The sequence below is a fragment of the Eumetopias jubatus genome, unplaced genomic scaffold, assembly GCF_037043125.1.
Source record: "Eumetopias jubatus isolate StellerSeaLion01/CBP00866 unplaced genomic scaffold, mEumJub1_p1.0 scaffold_6, whole genome shotgun sequence".
Lineage (NCBI taxonomy): Eukaryota > Metazoa > Chordata > Mammalia > Carnivora > Otariidae > Eumetopias > Eumetopias jubatus.
In genome coordinates, this window is record NW_028274812.1 from 8,321,226 (window position 1) to 8,344,028 (window position 22,803).

The window sequence follows — 22,803 nt, forward strand, 5'->3', positions numbered from 1 at the left end:
TTGTCAAGATTTATCAAAATGATAAGTAGTTATGGGAGTGAGGAGTGATGAGGATCCTATGAAAGTATTTGAGTGCTGGCTTTTTTCTGGGGGTTGATATAACCACCTACCACAGGGCAGCCCCTCCAGGCTGGCACCTTCAACGCCACTCGCAACCTCAACCTGAAACAGCTGGTGTAGAGTCCTTCATCACATCACTTAAAAAGGAAGGAATGACCGCAGCATGTTTCTAATCTATACTACACCAAACCTCTGGAAGAAAATATTTGCAAGCTGTGTAGAAATGTAGTGTACGTACACACACACACACACACACACACTCACAAGAGTGCACGCGTGCACATTTGAAATGTGTCCGCAATATGAAGATCTCCGGCAGCAAGACAGTATGAGCACCCTCTGGCATTTCCTTGAATCTCTGACACTCAAGCATCAAGTGTTCAGGTCACTGCGGCTCTACCCGCTCCGAGAGAAATGGCGGGACATGAGGAGGTGGAACAGAGCGAACCGCAAAGGCCCAAGGAAGCAGCTGGTCAATGGGAAACAGCATCCAGCAGCCCTGCGAAATTCGGCCAACATCCTCAGAGGAGGCAGCCCATTCCCAGTAGAACTGCTCTTCTGGACACACCATCTGTGTGAGAACCTTGGCTTTGAAAATGAGCAAAAGCAAGCAAGATCCCTGCCATACTACCCCATTTTCCAGAGTGTAAAGCATAGTAAGCCAACGTCCCCCTCCCACTCTCAAAAAATTCAAATTCATTTCAGTGCACACCTGGTGCTTCTAGACACACATGTAGACCCAGTAAGTGCTCTGGACCCACAGCTGTTACACCAGCACTCCTGGCACAGCCCACACACAACATGGGTCTTCTTAGGTGTCCCCAACCACACAGCTCCTGGAGGCAGTCACGACCTCCCCCACCCCCAACACGGGAAGAAAGCCATGGTGGGCCAGGATGGCAGCACGGCACTGCTCTCTCAGCAAAGCCACCCACCCACCCTTCTTCCACCGTCCCGAGCACCTCGGCCCGGGAGCCAAAGATTCCCAGGCTCAGGAGATCAAGCCCCTTGCCCAACGTCAAGGAGTTATGAAATGCGCCAGGTCCATCTGAGCTCCAAGGGCAAGTGTTTAACCACCAACGTGAACTGCCTCATTTATTTTCAATTCTTACAAGTTTTTTTTAACTTCCCAGAAAATAGTTTCACTTACAACACTGCAACTGACAAAACAGTCCACAGAACTTAGTTTAAATCTTGTCACAATAAATGCCACTAAAATGACAGATCCCGTCTGCGTGAGCCAATCCACCTGAGGATGGCCCCTGAGGAAACGCCGTGAACCTGTGTGAGATGCAGGCCGCCCCGTGCCACGCTGCCCAAGAGACCGTAACTCTCCAAACTCAAGTTCTCCTCCACATTTTACACTTCCTGCTGCTCTCCACCCCCATCCACTTCTGCTGCTCTTTTGCACACTTGTGCACACCAAAGGTGCCGCCTTCTGCAAACTCTCTTCCCTCACCCAGGGCTATCAGGCCCCTTGGCCCGCTTCCCACAGCTGCCCTTGCCCCCCCTTTGTGGACCCAAGCTGGTTGAGGACTTCACTTGAGAGGGACACTCATGTCTGACTCACTCTCCTTCAAAATGAGTACTCAGCTCGGCAGAGAGCTGCCCTTTGATACCCCAACCGAGAGTCCAGCGGTGTCACCAGTACCTGGGAAACACCCTACCATCACTCCGTCAGATCCGGCGGACGAACAGGGGAGGGGGCAGAAATCACACACAAGGCAAATGACTTCAAGACATCTCTGATCTTAAAGTGAATTCTGCTCCTGAAATATGCCCTGAACATGGACAATTAATTTCACCATAAAAAGTGAGCACACAGGCCAAGTCCTTCCCTTAAAGAAAGCTTCAAACTGTCGGCCCCTGACTGCAAATCCCACGGCCTCCACCGACAGCGGCTGGGACTACCACAGTCAGTCCGCGTCTGTTCGGTGGCACAGAGGTTCCATTTTAACCTCATTTGGTTTAAATTTCATAATATCCTGAAAAGTGTTGGCAGATTCCCAGCGAGAAGGAGGCACACAAGTAGCATACTGTCAACGAAGCCGGGACAGGAAGGCACTCCTACTTTCCCAACACTGCTCCAGCAAAGGCCGCACGCATAACCCACCCTGGGCGAGAGCAGGCCCCCCTAGGGGGAGGGAGGAAGCCGCAAAACCAGCTGACCAGCACAGCGGCCCAGAGTCCGGAAAGCTTAATGAAGAAACGCAGGGCCATCTCCACTGAACGAGGTCGCTACGTCTGTCCGAAAGAAAGAAAATTCCAAAGAAAAAGCCAGAGAGGTACCACTGGACAAAATGTGTAAACCAGTTGAACGTGGTGTCTTCCTGGGACGCCTCTCAGGTTTTCCTCTCTGTCATCACTGAGTATTTGCAAAACTGCAATATATTGCAAAATAGAATTTGGGTTTCTTTCATTTTTAAAACCACTAACATCTAAAATACAGTACATAAAATTCCACTGTAAAATGTAGGATATGCCCAACCTCTTAGAGGGAAAAAAACTTAGAAAACTGAGTTCCTTCCCCCCAACACAAAACAGACCCCTGAACCCTCATGTGCTCTTCTTCACGCTTTCTGCCACAAAGCCACACTCTTGAAACATACCTTAGTTCCCTCACACTCCATGAGTCTTGGGGTTACGGTAATGGTCATGAAGCTATTAAACTTTTTATTACTGGCCTACAATTAATTATTGGTTTATAAAGCCATATAGAGGTATGATGGAATCAGTAATAAAATTAATAAGCATGTGTGAATCTATAATTTGGTTCTTAAAAGAAAAAAAAAAAACAAAGCTCGGTAATGTGGGCTAAATTCACACAGCACAGTAACTGGCTAGAGGAATGTTTTTCTGAATCCAGAGTGAGCAGCAAATCTAAAATTTTAGGGACAAGGGAAAAGTTTTTCCAACCTGAATATCAGAAAAAGATTTTCCTATTTTTGGCCTGCATCCAAGTCCTCTTGCAGAATATTCAGGAAATCGCTTGGCTCACTTCTGCCCCTTATCATTACCAGATAGTTTCTCAGCTCATATATCCAGCTCGCTAACCTTCAAAAATCTGGAACAGTCTCCTAAACTTAAGAAGGGGGGAGGGGGCGTGCAGGGGGAAAGGAGGGCGCGGAAAGAGGCAGGATTTCCAAAATGGACATTTGCAGCAGAATGTCAAGAGCTTAATGTAACCACTGTTGTCAACAACTTTCTGCAGCCGACACTAAAAGAGAAGAATCTGATTTGGCATGATAAATCTGCACCCTGGTCTCAAGGCCAGGGGACACATGAGTTTGACACAGCATGGCAAAAGCTTATATAGGAAGTACTTCACTTCCTATTCGAACAAACCCACAAAGCTGTGGATACAGATATGGGCCTGCACCAAAAAAAAAAAAAAAAAAAAAAGGCAAGAAAGCGCCAGACATTAGTCTTTGGTTTTCCCGGGTGGTTACAAAGGGTCTGGGAGCCAAGAAGCCAGTTGGCTAACGAGGGATCCTGCTGGAAGCAAGGCTCTAAGTCAGCACCAGAGCCTAAGGCACTAGGGGATGGGCAAGGGGGTGGCCCAGCAAAGTTTTAAGCACCATGAGTGACTAACAGAGGTCGTGTGAAATAGAGAGGGAGGTGAGCTTCACTCAGGAAGGTGCCACAGGAAGTGGAAGGAGCCCACAGACGTGGCTCCGACTCCCGCCCCACCCTGACCAGCTGTGTGGGACACGCTTAATCTCCCGAGCCCCGACTTCCTCATCTATGTAACTCAGCTGCGGCACAAAGTCACTGTGAGGAAAAGCGTGACCAGGAATGTTGAACTTTTGAGGGACTAGGATTTAAGGCTTTCATCTGATCAATAGAAGGCTTCAGGCTGCTTAAAAATGGAGTTTACAAAAAAAGGTACATTGGCTTAGAGCCTCCTAAAGGAATGTCACGTAACACTGGCCAGGAAATGGAGGGGGCAGGCCCTTATCTCGGGCCATCTCCATGGAGCTGGGAGAGCTCAAGACAGAGACTGGGGGGGGGGGCCCCTCAGGACACACACACACGCACGCAAACACACACACACGTGTGTGCAAACACACACACGCAAACACACACACAAACACACACACACGTGCGCGCAAACACACACACACGCACGCAAACGCATACACACACACACGCAAACACATACACACACAAACACACATGCAAACACACGTGCGCGCGCGCACAAACACGCAAACGCGCGCGCACAAACACAAACACACACGCAAACACACGCGCGCACAAACACACACACACAAAAACACACAAACACACGCGCGCAAACACACACACACACACACACACACACACACGCAAACACCTGCTGCCTCCTGGGATCTCCCAGGACAAGACAGCCACTTTGGGCCTACCCACGCCTGGGCCACGCAGCCAGCAGCTGCCACCAGAACAGGCCCGACGAATCTAAAACGCTGGCCGAGGTGCAGCGGAGAAAGGACGGGACATACCCTTCCTAAGGAGGCTCCACTGCAACGCAAGGTGTGGAGTTCTTAGTCAGTTGGCAAGGGCCCCTCCACAGCACAAGCCTCTCAAAAGGACCGTCCGTCCTTCCTCTGCTGGGCCCGTGGCACTTTTGCTCGGGTCAACTCTACGATATCAGGACGCAGGCCTGTGTATTTCAACTCTAAACCCTCTGTGAGGATTTTTTTTAAATCAGAGTAATTACCTGGATGTTCACAGACTTTGTTCCTCATACACATAAAGAAAAGTTGGATTACAGGCTACACGTCCTTAATTATACGGATGCCTGAATTCGACTGCTTTTAAAGCCATCCCACCAGCCCACGGCACAGAATTCAAACCATAATGCTCAGTCCCCTCGTAAGCTATCACCAGTGTCCCAGAAAACCCTCCCAGCCCCAGTGCCATTCCTGCAGAGACCGAACCACCAGGGGAGTCTGCCCTCCTAGCTGCTGGGCAGTCCACTTGGCTGCAGGACACCAACGACGCTGCATCAGGTGCCCAGTCTTCACCAGGCCAGTGCGGTTGACACAGGAGAAAAGTCTCTGCTCTGAAGATGCTGGGGTCAAATGTCAGGCCGGCACCTACAGCCCAGCAAAACCTAACACCCTACTGGGAAAAGGAAACACAGAGGGCATCCCGTTAGTGCCAGGCATCGCCGCCATGAGTTCATTTCAAAAGAACAGCATTATCTCACCTCATCCTCAAGACCTTTTCTGAAGTATAAGGGAAACATCTGTTGGGCAACCCCGTGCCCCACACTTTTGCTGAATGATCTGCAAACACTGTCCCTCAACCGCACCCAACCTCTCCAGGTAGGTGCTGCCCCCCTTCAGACACAGAATGACAGCCCTCTGAGGTCCACGACCTTGCCTCCAGCCACAAGTGGGGAAAGTGGCAAAGCCAGCACTTGAACAAGGCCTGTCCTGCCTCAGAGCGCGTGGCCCTCCCCCACACGGCCACAGGAGAAGCGTCACCAACTGAAACATGACCTGAAGAGAAAAGGCGGCCATTTGCTAAACCGCTGCCCTGAGCAGATACCCTACTTTCTTGGCTCACTAGGGAAACCAAAACAGAGACGTCCACGTCCCTATCAAATGTACCCGTCTGCCTGCACCATCCTCACACACTCCCCTGCCTGAGGCCCGCCCTTCGTGGTGCCCCGGCTGCCAGACTTGTCCCCTGCTGAGGGACAGCACCCAGGCTCTCTCTCTTCTCCTTCCTTCCCCCCCTTCGCCCTGGGTCACCAATCTTCCTCTCCGTGCGGGATCACTCCCTTCAGCGCACCAAACGTTTGTAAGACATCCCGCTTTTTACACCACTCCTCCTTGAGCCCACACGCCAGGGCGGCACCCACCCATCCCTCTGATCCCTTCACAGCAAACTCCAGCCCTACTGTGTGCACACCCTATGCTCTCACATTCCCTCAAAGCCAACCGGGCTTTCCCCCACCTCTCCACCAAAACCTGTGTTGTCATCACCAAAGGCCTCTGTGCTGCCAAATCCACGGGTCACTTCTCAGTCTTCGTGGTACTTGACTGCGCCACATTCGACACACCCGACCACTTGCTTCCTACAACCCGGGCTTCCCTGGGCTTCCAGAACATCACGCTCTCTTGGTTCTCGTCCCATCTCCCTGGCAGCTCTTCATCAGCTTCCCCTACAGGCTCCCCAGCATCCGGCAGACCTCTAAGAACAGGGTCCCCCAGACTTGGCCTCCACCACTCCCTAAGTACCCGCTCCAGTGCTTTCCAGCTACACAACAGCAGCTCCCAAATGGACATTCCCGGCCCAGGGCACTGCCCTCAACCCAAAGGCACAGCTCTAGGTGCCCACTCGACCTCCCCAGTCAGATGCTAGGATGCATCTCAACATCAACATGGACAAATCAACACCTTGTCTTCTCCCTAAACCTGCTTTTCCCATAGCCCTCCCCATCTCTCAAAACAGCAACTCTATTTGCAATGCAACTTCCAATTGCACAGACTAAACCCTGTGCTCATCTTTCTCTCCTCACATCCCGGAAGCAATCCTCAGAAAATCCATCAGCTCCACCTTCAAACTATCCAACTCGGACCACTCTTCACCACACTGTTTGCTACAACCCTGGTCCACTCTACTGTCACTTCCTACCTGGTCTATCAGAAGTCCCAGCTTTCTCCCTTGGCCACCACCCACCCTATGTCACTCCTCTGCTCAAAATCCTCCCAGGGCTCCCACCTCCCTTGGAATAAAAAAGCCAGAGTCACTACAATGGCCTATGGGACCTGGCCCCCAGCTGCTTCTCCCCCTTCCCTCCGGCCCTCTCCTTCTGCTCCCTCAGACACTCATGCTAGCCCCTCCATCATGTCCCAGCCGCATCGGCGCGCTCACGTGCTCCCCGCCAGAGCAGCTGATACGTGGTCCCCAGTATGAGGCACTTCCTTCGTGGTCTCTGCTTGTAGGTCATCTTACAGAAAGGCCTTGGAGAAGTGCACCCTTCCTTGTAAAGGGGTCCCCCGCCCGCAGCTCTTCCTACCCTCAGTGTCAACCAAAGGCCACCTCAACAAAGACAGAAAAGAGAGCCACGCTGGCTTCTCACTTCGTTTGTGGTGAGGAACACATGTACAGCACACAGCAGGCGAAAGAGCTCAGAGGAACAATGAGGGTGACTCAGTGGAGATGCACCCCTGTCACTTCTAGGAATCCACTTCTTTGGCACTTCCATTCTGGCGGTTTGGTTTTCTATTTTCAGACTAGGGGCAAAGAGTAGGGAGTGTCAGGGGAGTTTCTTGTTTTCAGTACAAGACCATTTCACAACATGTAACTGGTTTCAGAGAGAAGAGATGGCAACAAATGAATTTTACACACAATCAAAATCCAACGGTGCATCTCTTCCTGAGTGGGCTCTCCGTGTGCACGTTCCTACAGCACACACAGAAGTGTGAGGAATATTTACAGCATTCCAGCACAAAGGCCCTGATTGAAAACTTTCCTCCCAGGCTGCCCACGGGCAACTAGATGTCAAAGGCCACTTTCCGATGTTCCCACATCCCGCAATCTTTGCCTCCATACCTTAACACAAAACTAAGAGTAACACCTTCACGATCTCTCTAATTTCCTACAACTCGCCCCGCCGTCTGTGAACCACAACACTTGTCAGGATCTGCTCCCTCCACCCAAGGGAACTGCCCTCCGTGAGTCTATGGAAGGACAGTTACCCTAGTGGATCTAAGAGCACACAAAAGCTAACAGAAAAGTCCCACCGAAGGTCTCTAGCTGCTCTGAAGGGCAAGTTTCACGCTCACAGATCTGGAGTAACTGGCACTACACCCCCCCCCCGCCCCCGCGCTGGGAAGGGCTCACGCCGACCTGCCCCCCTGCACTGGCTAACAGAGACGAAAATAGGCAGATGACACAGGGCTTTGGGCACCTCAAAATCCTCTTCAGCAGCAGCTGTTGAAGTTGAGCAGAACGGCGGAGCTGAGGATGTGACTGCACACCCATCCCCCCCACCCCGGCTTGCCTTCTCGTTCCCCATTCCCACCTACGACAGACAGCCTGCAATCCAGCACCCACCCACCCACCCCCATCCAGGGAAGGCCAGGGAGAGCTAAGAAGGGACCCCTGCTGACCACTGACACCAACGCAAAAGTCAGCTGGGGCTTCTTAGCCCCGACAGGAGATGAACAAGGAGGCTCTCTCTCTTTCCCTGGACGGCAGAACTGCTGCAGCCACTCCAGGAAGGAAGACAAGCCAAGAAAACTGCAGGAAGGGGCCCAGGGCCGGCCTGACATATGGCATCTGGCATCCACCCAAAGGCCTACACCTCCTATCATCAAGCTCCTCCTTGTTTAAGGGAATTTGAGTTGGGCTTTCTGCAACTCACAACTGAAGGAATCCTGAAGGATGCATACCTCAGAACCACAGAATTTTGGATGCAAAATGGACCCCGAGAATCGCACAGTCCAGTGGTTTCTAAACTTTTTCAAATGATGGAAACGTTTCTTTCTCAAAAGGACTCTTTTGATGGAGTGCCAATGTAGAAAACGGCTAAAGAGGCAACACTCTCTGGTTGAGGCAGAAACCCCAAGGCACTAATACAGAGAGAATCCAGGGGGTGCAGAGTAACCGGCTAAAAGTATCATGAAGATAAGGCGGCAACTCTAACTTACAGACAGAAAGTAATCACCACCGCCACGCCACCACTGTTTATGAACACTGAGGATGGGAGAGGCACTGAAATGCATTTGAATTCCTCAAACCAACCCTAAAAACTTGACTAGCACCCTGATTTGACACCAAAGGAAATTAAGGCCTACAAGGACCTAATAACTAATAAAGGGAGGGGTCCAAATTCAAACCCAGGACAGCCGCTGCCCTCTCTCATGGAGGAAACTGAGATCCGGAGAAAGGAGATTTGCCAGAGCCAAATCAATAATCCAGCTCTCCTCTCTCCAGCTGCAAGCAGGACATACTGCACTTGGCCAACTGCAATCAACACGGGTTTATCAGCTATGTCCTGGCAGGCACAGGCTGGAGGTGATACCTGGGAGGGCAGAAAAGTCCCGAGATTTGAAGGGCAGACACAGAGATGCATCAGCCAGAGCCCTGCCTCGCCCATCCCCCAACCTCCCCCCAAACCATTTAGAGCCAAGATCCAACAACTGCTTCCAGCCCTACCCTGCACAGCTGCACCAGGACAGGCAACAAGTGTCCAAAACGAGACTTATCGCCAAGACCACAATCAAGACTCCCCAGTCATCAAAAGGGCGCCAACGCCATGAAAACGAGGACAAACTCCCAACAAAAGAAACTGGGCCCAAGGAAAGAGAATTAATAGAGCAATCGGAGCAGAACTTTACAATCTATCTATCTTCGTAGGAATGATGAAAGCTGTAGCAACCACAAAGATGGATTCACAGGCAGCTGTGAATATTCATCAGCTGAAGACCTTGTTGAAATAAAAATTAAGAGAAAAAACAACAATAACAGAAAAGTTTTAGAGCTTACGAGCAACAGATTGGCTAAGCAGGGAGATGGGAGACAAGACTTTCTTCTGGAACTCTACGTGGTAGCCAGATACAAAGTATTAAAGACAAGTCGAGCAGGAAAAAGAGTAAGTTACAATAAAGAAAAGCTGAACAGCACAATTACAGAAACTTTGACCCAAATGGAGAACAGTTTTTCCAAACACGCAGAACACTCCCAACTTGACTAGGTGTTAGGCCACAAGGGAAATGACAATAAATTCCACCCCATTCACTAGCCACAATGGTGGGGGGGGTGGGTGGGGGGAGGAGATAGCCATTCACCTAGGGAAAAAATGATACTAAAAAACTAGTGGGTTCAGGAACTTGAAACAGTTAGAACTTCTGGATCCTGAAGAAAACTATTTAGAATTTAAGGATAAAAAAACTATATAACAAAGCTCTGAGTGGCACAGTCCTTGGAGCAAAGAAACATATAGCTTTAAATTCATCTCATATTATGTAAAATAATTTAAAATAAAAGATCTAAGTTTTTCAACTAAGTTACTAAGAGACAGCAGAAATTAATAAAATTGAAAATACACAGTGATAGAGCTGGGTAAACAAAAAAGGTAGATGGTAGACAAATCTTTACTAAATATGAAGACAAAAATGCACAAACATCAGAACTTTTTTTTTAATTTATCTAGAGATACAAAAAGTATTTTCAAAAATATAAGAGTAGCACAGTATATATTTGTATATGACCGCAAAATTAAAATGACAATTTTTTTTAAAGATTTTATTTATTTATTTGACAGAGAGAGACACAGCGAGAGAGGGAACACAAGCAGTGGGAGAGGGAGAGGGAGAAGCAGGCTTCCCGCTGAGCAGGGAGCCCGATGTGGGGCTCGATCCCAGGACCCTGGGATCATGACCTGAGCCAAAGGCAGACGCTTAATGACTGAGCCACCCAGGCACCCCTAAAATGACAATTTTCTAGAAAATATAGAGTTTTGGTAAACTGGCTCAAGAAAAACTAGAAAATCTGACTAGATACATAAAGAAGGTAAAACTGAAACCATAAGCAAAACTCCTCTTCCACTGTACTCTACCTTCTCAAAAACACCAGGCCCAGATAGTTTTACTGGTGAGTTCTACCAAAATTTAAGGAAGAGAAAACACCCATCTTATACAAAACTGTTCCACAACATATAAAATACTAAAAGCAAACTAGCTTTTTCCACAAAGCAAACATATTCTTGATGCTAAACTCAGCCAAGAACAGCATGGCAAAGAACATTACAGTCCAATCGCACTTAAAAACAGCTATAAGCATCCTAAATAAAATGTTAGTAAACAGAACTAAATATATTCATGAAAAAATAAACTTTCACCCTCTCCTCACATCACACATAAAAATTCACCCAAAAAATTGGTCATAGGGCTAAACATAAAAGTTAAAACCATAAAACTTCTAGACAACCGTAAGAAAAAAATCTGCTTGACTTTGAGTCGACCAGTGGTTCTCAACCGGAGGTAATTTTGTCCACCAGGGGCCATTTAATATGTCTGAAGACATTTTTGTTGGTCACAGCTGGGGTGGGACCAGGGGGTTCTCTCCTGGGATCTAGTGGGTGGGGGCCAGGGATGCAATTTAACCTCCTCCATGCACAAGACAGTGCCACAACAGAGCATTACCCAGTTTAAATGTCAAGAGGGCGGAGGCCGAGAAACCCTAGCGTAAGTAAAGGTTTCTTAAGTCACAAAAAGCACAAACCATTAAAAAAAAAAAAAGATAAATTGAAGTTCATCAAAATTTTTAAAAGTATCTGTTAAAGTACATATTAAAAAAATGAAAAGGCAAGCCAAAGACTGGGAAAAAATACTCATAGTACACATTACACATACCTAAGAAAGGACTTGTACTCAGAACACATAAAGAGCTCTTATAACTCATTAAGATGACCCCTCCCTAAAAGAACTGGGGGGGGGGGTGCCGAAAGACTGGTTTTAACAGACATTACTGAAGGCTGTCCAAATGGTCAATAAATACATGGAAGATGTTCAACATCATTAAGCATTCCAATGAACACATGAAAAGATATTCAACATCACGAGTCAGGGATATGGAAATTAAGACCACACTGAGATACCAAACAAACCCACTAGAATGGCTAAAATTAAACAGATTTATGGTGAGACCAAGTGCTGACAAGGACATAGAACTGAAACCCTCATATACTGAGGTGGGAATGCAAAATGGACATCCACTTCTGAATAGTTTAACAGCCCCCATCGTTAAACACTCACCATATTCAATGAACAATTCCACTCCTACATGTCTACTCAAGAAAAAAAGAAATGCACAAGTCCACGCAAAATCTTGTGTGCAAATACTCAACAGCTTTATTAATAACAGCCAAAAACTAGTTAACATTTAGATCATTTTTAGATCAAAGAGAAAATCAAAACTAAGATGACACTATTAAAACTCACAAAAATAACGGGAGAAGGGTGTGCATGGTTGCTGCCTCCCTAGGGAGAGCAGTCGTGGCCAACACAGTCTTCTGGGACTCCAACAACATGCCATTCCATTCTTAGTGTCTCCAATTTCAGCTCTGGCCCCTCCCAACTGTCCCTCTGCTTAAGAAATTAAAAAAAAAAATTATTGGGGAATAAATGAATCCTGTGTCACCTTGCCAGGATTAAAGATGAGGAGACACTATCAGCATAAATTCAGGCTTCTGTCCCTCAATGGTCATGAGTCAGCTATGAGGAAGACACAAAGGACCCACAGGTACACCCAATCTCAGCTACTTCCACCTTCTCATACAACATCGATGACCAGTGGGGACATTACCGAGAGATAGAGCCCCACGGCGGGGACAACAAAAAAGGAAGGTGGGGTGGAACGAAGAGGAAAAAAAATGTTACCTGCAAAATAACGAGCTACTTTCTGCCACTAAGTCTCAGTTCTGAGACCCCACTGAATCCTCTGGCCAGCACAGTACAGTTTTACATGCTGAGATCAAAATAAAGATGAGAACATCTGAATTATTTTTCTCAAACTCCATCTTTTAAAAGTCCTTCTATGAAACACTGATAAAAGATGTGAAATCCCTTCAGGAATTCACTTCCTAGGAATTTGTCAGGACGCTGTTCTAAGAATTAATGCATGAGATCTAATGTACCCATAATTAACAACCTTGGGCTTCTACACACACTTATTGTTGCAAGAAATGTACACACACAAATGGATGTGGTCCAGGTTTAACATGTGGCCCAAATTAAGCATATAAGCATTGTTCCTTCAGAAAAATCGCAGAAAAAAAAAAATCTCCTTAGAGACAGCAACTAAACCAACCTCAACTCCCAGCTGGCTTCATTATTCTCTTGTTCCTGATATAATAAAAACTTTCCAGCATTTGTACCCAAACAATTGGGGGAAGACTTGTTCTGAATAAATTATAAAGTACTTTAATAAACCGAGCAGCCCAATGCATTATTTTATAACTAGTACAAACTGTTAAGACCCCTAAGGATGGGTGCCTGGGTGGCTCAGAGGGTTAAGCGTCTGCCTTCAGCTCAGGTCATGATCCCGGAGTCCTGGGATCGGGTCCCACATCGGGCTCCCTGCTCCTTGGGAGCCTGCTTCTCCCTCTGCGTCTCTCTCTCTCTCTCTCTCTCTCTCTCTCTCTGTCTCTCATGAATAAATAAATAAAATCTTTAAAAAAAAAAAAAGACGCCTTATTATGTTAACACCTAAACAAAATGGAAACTCATCTACTACATATGATGTAAAATGGTAGTTTCCAAAGTGTAATTCACACAGTGATGAGTAAGGCTACTGACGAGCAGAGAGCATTTTGGTCACTTTTGGTGACTTCTGATGACTTTGCATGGCCTGGCTTCTGCCCTCCCCCCACTTGCTTTCACTGTTCCAGCCCCACTGACCTCCAGACATTCCTCCCCAGCACTAACACTCCTTCCATGCCAGACCCACAGCCAGTCACACTGGCTTCAGGAAACGCGTTCTTTCCACTAGCACACCACCTCCCAAAAGAGCTGAGTGACGAAGAATCCACCACACAGGACTCACCTGGCACAGCAGTCATCTCAAGTCTTAGAAAACATACGACTGAGTCGCTCTAAGAAGCAGCACGTTAAGCACTCCGTAGAGCCAGATGCACTTTGGGAAAACCACCTTTTTTGTCCCTGCTTTTCAGTGCACAACCCACAGAGACCTGTCCTCTCCTCCATGTGCACAAATATTCTTAAGGCTGCTGCTGGAAAAGTCCTCCGCCCTTTCCTTCACCCCTCCCAATAACTACCTGCACCAGGAACCGAACCCCTGCCACCTCCTTACCCCAGGAGAGAGGAGAGCCACAGCTGGCCCTCGGCTTTGCCCTCACCCAGGGGCCTCAGCAGGTGACCTGCAGGCAGCCCTGAAGCAGACTCGACTTCCCTCCTGTTGGTTCTCAGGGACCACAGATGAAAAGTACCCTCTTTGGTTCTAGAGAGCTGGGTATGAGAGAAGTTGCTTCCTGGGACCCAACTCTTTTACTGAGAGACAAAGAGAATTTACTACCAGGGCTCTAGTTAAAGCTGTACAGTGTCTGGACACTCCAAAGCTGTGGCGTGGATGATGGGTTTCTGGTGAATGCCCTAGGCATCAAACCACAACGAACAAGACAATTTTCAATGGAAAAAGTATGTTCTGTGTTACAAACAAGCAATTTACAAATATTTGGGATATGATCCTTGTGTCTACCGGGGATGTCTACCTGGGGTCTTGCTGCCACTTGACCAAGCTACACTAACAGTAACGCTAGTAAAGTCTGCTTTTCATACTCCTGGGGGGCTGTGGGATCTGGGTGGGTTATTCACATTTCAGACAAATGGACTCCCAGAGATAGAATAAAAAAGGCAGCCTAACACATCCTGCTTTGGTGATACTAAGTAGAATTTTTCATACTGGATTTAAAAAATTATCAGCTCGCATTCCTGTTCCTCAAATATATGCTAGAGTTAAGGAACTTTTAGCCAGTGTTATCTCATAAAAGTACACAGATTTTGACACTCCCCCCAAAAAAGTCTTAACAAGTATTTAAGCCAAGGTATTCACTTAAAACAGGAACAAATAGGAAGAATTTCATTTAGCCGAATATTGAGTTTAAAGCTGAGATTATGCACAGCTCTGGAGAAGTCTCAACGCAAAACCGCAGAGAAGTAAAAGACAGGGAAAAGAAATGTGTGCAAGCCCACCCCGGAATGGACTGGGAAATTTGCTGTCCTAAGGAAATGTGGAAGAAAAAGTAAACACGCCAACTTTAAAGATATTCTAAGACTGCAGAGGACACATTTGTCACACTAACAATGCCTATCACCCTAGAGCACTCTCTAGCATTTGCGAGGTTGAAGACACAAAGGCCATTTCCTACTGGACCCAGAGGCCATGTTCCACTCACAAACGAGGTTAACAAATGCAGATTCAGATTCAAGACGCTGTGAGGACTCACAGCAACCCGAAACGAAGGGCCCCCTACCCCCGCATCAGCCACTTACATGTTTCTGCCCTCAAAGCCAACTTTAACCTTAACTATTAAAAAGTAAATGCCAATTTGCTAACAGGACCAAGACTTCAACACCACTAGCCCAGCTGAGTTAATTTCTTCCGGACAGGGCTGGTCACAGCAGCCATTATTCCAAAATCTCCTCCTTTAAAACCTGGCAGAAATTGACCCCATTTTCTGCGTACCATGCTCATTACTGTGTAACATGTATCTTAGGGCAGCCAACTAACCTATAAACTAATGTGCAGTAAACTCTCCAGCCTGCCTTCCTCCCCCTCCCCCAAAAGGGAAAAGAAATAAAGAACACGGACCTTGCAAAGAATTTCTGTTGTGAACTCAGTCTCACTCTCCTTAGAACAGTGATATCTCCAAGTTCTAAACTCGGGAGCACGAATTAGACCATGTCTGATACAAGGGAAAACTAAGACTCCCATAAACCCCACCACAAACTCAAAGTTCAGCTCAAAGCCAGCTCAACTTCATTCTGAGACGTAACTTGCTAGCGCCAATTCACTGGTCTTTCTGAACTCTTCATCCCACCTCCTTTTTACCAAAGTTTAAAAAATAAATAAAAGTTGGGTTTTCCATCATCCTAAACAGTCCACAAAATGTTGGTCAGAAAATTCTCATAACTGGCAGTTCCCCAGCCCCGGGACTCCCATCCTCGCCAGCATAGGACACTAAAAGCCCTCGATGGGACTAGCGATTATACAATCATGATTCCCAGAGCAAAAAGCTCCACTAGAATAATCCACCCTGGAGACAATGACATCATGTGAGCAACTAGACAGGAAGTTAGGCTCGGAGAAGTGAAGGGTAAAGTCTTGAGAGCCAATACAGGATGACCACCCTCCATTCCCTCGATCAAAAAAAAAAAAAAAGTCACCTTCTGCAGAAAAGCTACTTTAAACAGAAAATGGAAAACCTACATGGAGGAAATCAGTCAGCAAATGAAACCAACCCCCCCCCCCAACTCTAAGGCCATTCGTGCGATGTCCTTCCACACTAAGGGGCCTCTCCAAAGTCCCGCTGATGGAACTTTGAGGAAAACGTGGAGTGGGAACAAAGCAAAGCTGTAGTTCCTGCGTCCTCCAACTTTCGCAGGCGCACCGCTGTGAGAGGGCAAGGGCTGGGCGGAGGGCGCCCGCAGTGTGACACCCGGCTGGGTCCGGGCGGCCGGCTGCTCGCACACAAAGCCGCCCCGGACTTAGTGACAGCCACAAGTGGCTAGGCAGCGGCCCCCCGGGCCAGCGCCAGGACGGCGAGTACCCCGCGCCCCCCACCCGCGCGCGCACGACCCCTCGGTCTCTCATCCCTCGCCACTACGCCGGCAACTTTCCCTCGGGGCCAGAGGAACCCAAACCCGGACGAAAGGCGCCTCGGGGAGCCCAGTCCCTCCCCAGAGCGCCCCCGCCCCCCCACCCAGCCCAGCTGCGCGCCCGGGGCACCGCGAGCGAAGCCTGCGCCCCGGCGGGCCACCCACCTGCACAGCTCGGGGAACTCGGCGCCCTGGGCCCGCGCGGCTCCCGGGGCCCAGACGAGCAGCAGGAGCTGCAGCAGCAGCAGGGAGCGCAGCGGGCGGCCGGCGGGCGCGGGCCCCAGGTGGGCGCTCCGGCGGGCGGCGGCCCCCATCGCGGCCGGCCCGGGCTGCGCGGCGAGCGCGGGGCTAGCGGCGCGCGGCTGCCGGGGGCCGCGCCCGGGACATGGTTGTGCCGCCAGGGCGGAGGCTGAGCTGGAGGCGCAGGGGAGCACGAGAGGAGCGGGAGCGGAGCAGGAGCCCGAGGGGCGCGCGGCTCGGCTGGGCTCGGCGGCGGCGGCAGCGGCGGCCCCGGAATCGCGTCACGTGACCGCGCCCGGCCCCGCCCCCCTCCCCCGCCCCGCTCACATGACTCCCTTGTTCAGGTGATCCCCTCCCGCCCCGGCTCCGCCCAGGCCCGGTCACGTGAGCGCGGCACGCGCGGGGCAGGAAGCGGCGCGGCGGGGCGCGGGGCGCAGGTGCGTGGCCCGGGCCTGCGCCCCGGCGGCGGTCCTCGGCGGGGAGAGACCCTGGCCTTTCTCCCCGCGCACGCTCTGGGTCGCGGTGTGGGAGCGTCCCAACTTCGAGTTACCGTACCTCAACCTCGCCCGACAGCCGGGGAGGGGAAAATAAGAGGGTCAGACTTTGGTGCCGAGCCGTAAAGGCCATCACAGAGCAGCGTAGCTTCGGATCCTTGACGGGTGGGAACGCACTTTTCCTGCTCTGCGGAGTCAGCTCGCGGAGCCCCGCACCGGGTTCCAGCGTTCGTGCAGCAGAGCCTCCCACAACCCTCCCTGGGGATGTTATTTCCCAAGCCTGGGCTTCCTACCTTAGGGAAGGCAGCACAAACCTGGGACCGGGGAGTACGAAGGAGGCAAAGGTGTAACTGGGACGTGAGCGGTACCCGACAAGACTTTATTAAATTCCTCTGTTCAAATATTCTGTCGAACCCACACTATGTGAATGGCTCTGAGCTACGCAGTGTGTGAAAGTAAAAAGAAATCTGAAGTCTTGAACTCAAAAACTTTACCTTCTTTTAGAGCAAATAAAAAGATACGGACTAACCACAGCGGTGACGGCTCATCTTTTCTTTAATGCTTACTCCGTGCCAAACACTACTAGCTAGCATGTAAACAGGAATCTGGAAACCACGAGACTGGACCGTTGTTACGAATGAGGAACACACAGAGAGGTTAAGTAACTTATCCAGAGACGCTTTAAGATGTGGCAAAGTTGGGATTCAAGCACATAAACGTAATCGTGACCCAATAGTAACTAACATTTGTTGAGCAGGTAATTATGTGCAAAGTCGCATTCTGGTGCGTTGATTTAGCTCATTTAATTCTAAGACGATCCTATTAAAAGGTACCTTTATTGCACCTATTTTACAGATAAGGAAACTGAGGCCAGAGAGATTAAATAATTTACCAGTCATGCAGCTAGTAAGAAAAAGCCTGGGTCTGAGCCAAGTCAGACAGTGCCACAGTCTGGCTTAGTCACCATGCTATTGAAAGAATAATATAACCCAAGAAAGGAAAGCGTTGTAGTGGCTCAAAGGGAGAGCTCAGATGTCCAACTGTGGGCATCTGGAAAGGGTTCATATTTTGCAACTCCACTGTTATAACTGATACAGGCAAAGAACTTCAAGGGGTACTAAAACCATCAGGTGAAAAATTATTACAACTGGAATATTCACTTTGTCTTAAAGTATCACCCTCAAAGTATATTTCCCTAGTAAAGGGGAAATATATCTTTACAAGAACCACTTTAAGTGATTAGAATTGTTATCACAAATATTTGGATAAACTAATTTTTTCTGCATCCCAAAGTGATGCAATGAAAAATACTGCTAAAGGTAACATTTAAAGGAGAGCATAATTATGACTCAGATGCAGATGTAAAATGAACATGTGTTAAAGATATTATTTAACTCATTAATTAACATGACAACCAGTAGCATGTTACAACTGGCTCTAAGGGGAATCCAAAGAGAGTCCAACACATTCATAAGCAGTCAGGAATGCTGAAGTTAAATTGCCTAATAGATGGATGATTGGTCAATATCCATAAGTCAAAAAAACAACTGCATATTCAGTGGACACAATTTGCATTTCTAAAGACAAGAATCATAGATATTATCAACAGTATTCTACAATCTCCAAAGTTTTAAAATAGCTCACAGACAATGAAAGGCCCAAAACCCCATAGAATCAGATACCCCAGCAGGGGGCATTAGGTGGTGCCTAGTCTTCTATTGAGGTTGCTTGATATTATTTTTGGTCCATTTCAAAGTCTTCCATAATTTTCCCCTACAGTACACAATATCACTTACATGATATTCTTATCAAGATGTTTAATTTAAATCTAATCAGAATAAAACAACTGAATCCAGATTGTGGAGCATTCTACAAGAAAACTGAACTAGACAATTAAAAAATGTCAATGCTCAGGGTGCCTGGGTAGCTCAGTTGGCTGAGCATCCGATTCTTGGTTTCAGTTCAGGTCATGAACTCAGGGTTGTGGGATCGAGGCCAGAGTTGGTCTCTGTGCTCCATGTGGAGTCTGCTTGAGATTCTCCCTCTCCCTTTCCCTCTGCCCCGTCCCCTGCTCGTGCTATAAATAAATAAATAAATAAATAAATAAATAAATAAATAAATAAATAAATAAATAAATAAATATCTTTTTTTTAAACGTCAATGCTCTGTAAGGCACTCCCCCTCCAATAAAACAGGAGTACTCTTCCAAATCGGGGTTACAAAAAACACACTGAGGGCCAAATCTGGCTAGAGAGCTCTTTTCTAAATAAAGTTTTATTGGAATATAGCCATACCCATTTGTATTGTCTATGGCTCCTCTCACTTACAATTGCAGTGAGTATTTGCAACAGAGCCCGCAAAACCTATTCTACCATCTGGCCCTTCTATAGAAAAAGTTTTCCAACCCCTGTTCTGTATCAGTGGTTCACAAAAGTGTGGTCCTTGGACCAGCAGCTTTGACATCGCTTTCCTGCTTGTTGGAAATGCAATTCATGGGCCCCGCTCTGACCCATTGACTCAAAATCTTCAGTGATGGGCCCCAGAAAATTGTTTTACTAAGCTCTCCAGCAGACTTTCATACACATAAAGGTTTGAGAACCACTCTCCTGAATTAAAAGAGATTAAAGGGACAAGACAACAGAATGTAATGCATGACCCTTAGTTGGAGACTGGGCCCCAAAAAAGGAAGGTTTAAGGGACATTTGTGATAACGGGGAAAACTTGAATATAAATTTTATATTAGAAACTCTAAAGTCAAATGGTATAGAGCATAACTCTCCTGTATTTCTTTTAAATTTTGCAGTAAACCTTTGAGAAAATACAAACTCCAAGATGTTAGTTCAAGACCCCACGTTATGGGTTGAATTATGTACCCTGAAAAGATATGTTGAAGTCCTAGCCCCCATTACTCCAGAATGTGACCTTATTTAAAAATTGAATCCTTGCGGATGTAGTTAGTTGACCTTAGATCAGACTGGGGCAGGGTGGGCTCAGTCCAGTCTTATTAGACTGGTGTCCTTAGAAGAAGTGGAGTAGAGACATGGACACACACTGGGGAAGACAGACATGTAAGAATGGAGCAGTGAAGCGTCCACAAGGGAAGGGCAGCAGGAATAGGCAGCAACGCCAGCTTCTAGGAGAAAGGCAGGGAAAGAATCATCCCTTAGAGCCTTCAGAGAGAGCAGGGCCCTGCTGGCACCTTGATTTTGGACTTCTAGCCAGCAGAACTGTGAAACAGCCTATTCCTGTAGTTTCAGTTTGTGGTACTGTGCGTTAAAAACAAGACAGCAGCCCTAAAATGGAATCACTTATGCTAAGCTCCGTGACACCAAACTGAGACCTAACTTAATTACAACTTCAGCCTCTCCCACAAATGGAATCTTAAACCAGTCAGTCAGGAATCAGCTGGTCAACCCCAGTGAGGTCATCTGCTTGATCAACACCTGCCATCTCCTGAAGGAAAGTATCCTCACCATAACCAATCTACATTTTGCCAGTGTGACTTCCTTCCAGTTAACTCCCCCTTTGCTAGTATAACTGCTCCTCTTCCCTTCTGTCTGTAAGTCTTCCATTTTGTACAGCAACTCAGAGCTCCTTTCTATTGCTAGAATAGATGCTGCCCGATTCATGAATGATTGAATAAAGCCAGCAATACCTTTAAAAATTTATTCAGTTGAGTTTTGCTTTTTTAAAAAATTGTCACAGCAGTCTTAGAACACAAATACACCTCGCAACTAACAGGACAGATTCAGGCTTGGAATCCAGGTGTTCCGACAACTACACCATCGTGAAGTCTCAATCTTCTTGCACCTGACACTTGGCCTGGCTTTGGAAACACAAGTTCAGGTGACAGACCACGGACATACATATGCTGCTGCTGCAGATGTCCTGCTTGGTGTCTAAAATAAGAGTAGCTGCAGGTAAGTGAGTGGGTGCCCCTTTGGAAGACAAACCACAAGCTATTAAGCTGATGGTGCTCAGATATCTCTCCGAAACTCAGGAAGAAGCACGCAACAAAATTCCAGAAACTTTGCTGAACACCCCGGGAAGAGCAAAATTCTACTAAAAGACCCTCAAGTCACATTGTCATATCTATTAGGTATTTCTTGATCCCTACAATGGTAAACAAAGTAATCTGTTTTCCCAGGGGGAAAAAAACTGAATAGTAAATAGTATTATCAAATCAGTGTTACATTTTGGGAGGTGAGGTAATCATATTGTCATTTTGTAGGCGAACGTCCTTGTTCTTACGTGATACATGCTGAACGTAAAGTATCATGATGTCAGCAACTTTCAAATGGCTCCAAAAAGAAAGGATATATGTATTGAGGAAAAAAAAATGTCAGGATGCCTGGGTGGCTCAGTCGGTTGAGCATCTGACTCCTGGTTTCGGCTCACATTATGATCTCAGGGTTGTGAGATTGAGCCCTGTGGCGGACTCCGAGCTGGGTGTGGAGCCTGCTTGAGATTCTCTCTGTCCCTCTCCCTCTGCCCCTCCCCCATCTCTCTCTCTCTCAAAAAAAAAAAGCAGATGTCAAAAATATTAACAATTGCTACATGTAGGTGAAGAGTGTATCAGTGCTCTGTGCTATTCTTCTGATTTTTCTAGAAGCTTGACATTTTTCAAACGTGAGTTGCGAAAGAGATCCTATCAGGGAAGAGATTGCTTCTGAGATGAGCCTGTAAGGAAGTGGATTGGGGGTGGGGGGAGGGGGAGTGGGGAGGAAATATAGAGAAAAGACACTGCAGACAGGAGAACAGCAGGAGCCAGGCACAGGTAGAAAAAGACAGAAGCTGTATAATGAGCAAGGCCTTTTGCTTGAGTGAAAAGCACATAGGAATACAGAGAAACTACTTTGGCCAAAGATTGTGCTAAATCCTGGCCTTATAAAATATAATCCTTCCCTCAAGTAGTCCGTGGCATAGTAGGGAAGATCATCCATTTTAATGTAAGTTTGGAAAAATTTTACTGGGGTCAGCTCCTACAGGATTTTAAATGGTCACTTAAGAAATTTAGGTTCAATTGAATATTAAGTGAGGAACAATAATAGCCGACAAAAGTGATACCTATTGAAGACTCACTCTGTGCCAAAAACCATTTTGTATTATACCATTTACTCTTCATAGCATACCTAGGAGATAGGTACTTTTATTATCCTCATTTAAAAGATGAGAAATTCAGGCATAAAGAAACTAAACACCTTGCCCAAGTTCATGCAATTGGTAAGAGACAGAACTTTGATGTGAGTCGTATGATCTGGTACAGAAGTCCATGATTTTAACTCAGAAACTTCCTCCTCATTGAGAGATTCCAAGCCTGAGAGAGAGGGATGTTCACAGTTACCTCTTCAGGAAAATCCCTCTGGTGGCCGAATGCGCTGGAAACAGCCTCAGTAAAGGTATCAAAATTAAGGAGACAAAAGAGACCGTGGAAAAAGCCTTTTGTCCTTCCCCAAGAACTGGTTAACACCTGGCCAAGAGTAGAACTCAGGGCTTGTCACTATCCAGGGCACCTAGGTTCGTTGTGACTACCCAGAGGGAGGGGGAAGGGGGATAGAGGTGTGAGGCAGGTAGGGTTGCCGTCTTCCAATAAGCAAAGCCCACCTTTCACTGAAGAGCCTAGAGACCCTGCATCCCAGCCAGTCTTACAACCAGAGGGAGAGCGTAAGACC

At 47.5% G+C, this 22,803-nt stretch overlaps 1 protein-coding gene across 2 annotated transcripts in view; it reads right to left on the reverse strand.

Moving 5' to 3' along the window:
* The window catches only part of IGF2R (insulin like growth factor 2 receptor), a 97,428-nt gene extending 80,717 nt beyond the window's left edge, over window positions 1-16,711 (reverse strand). For both annotated transcript variants that reach the window (XM_028103413.2, XM_088023809.1), the window contains exon 1: window positions 16,563-16,711. In XM_028103413.2, the coding sequence (XP_027959214.1) occupies window positions 16,563-16,711 (149 nt within the window). The remainder of the gene's footprint in view (window positions 1-16,562) is intronic.
* Between the last annotated feature and the right edge of the window lie 6,092 nt (window positions 16,712-22,803).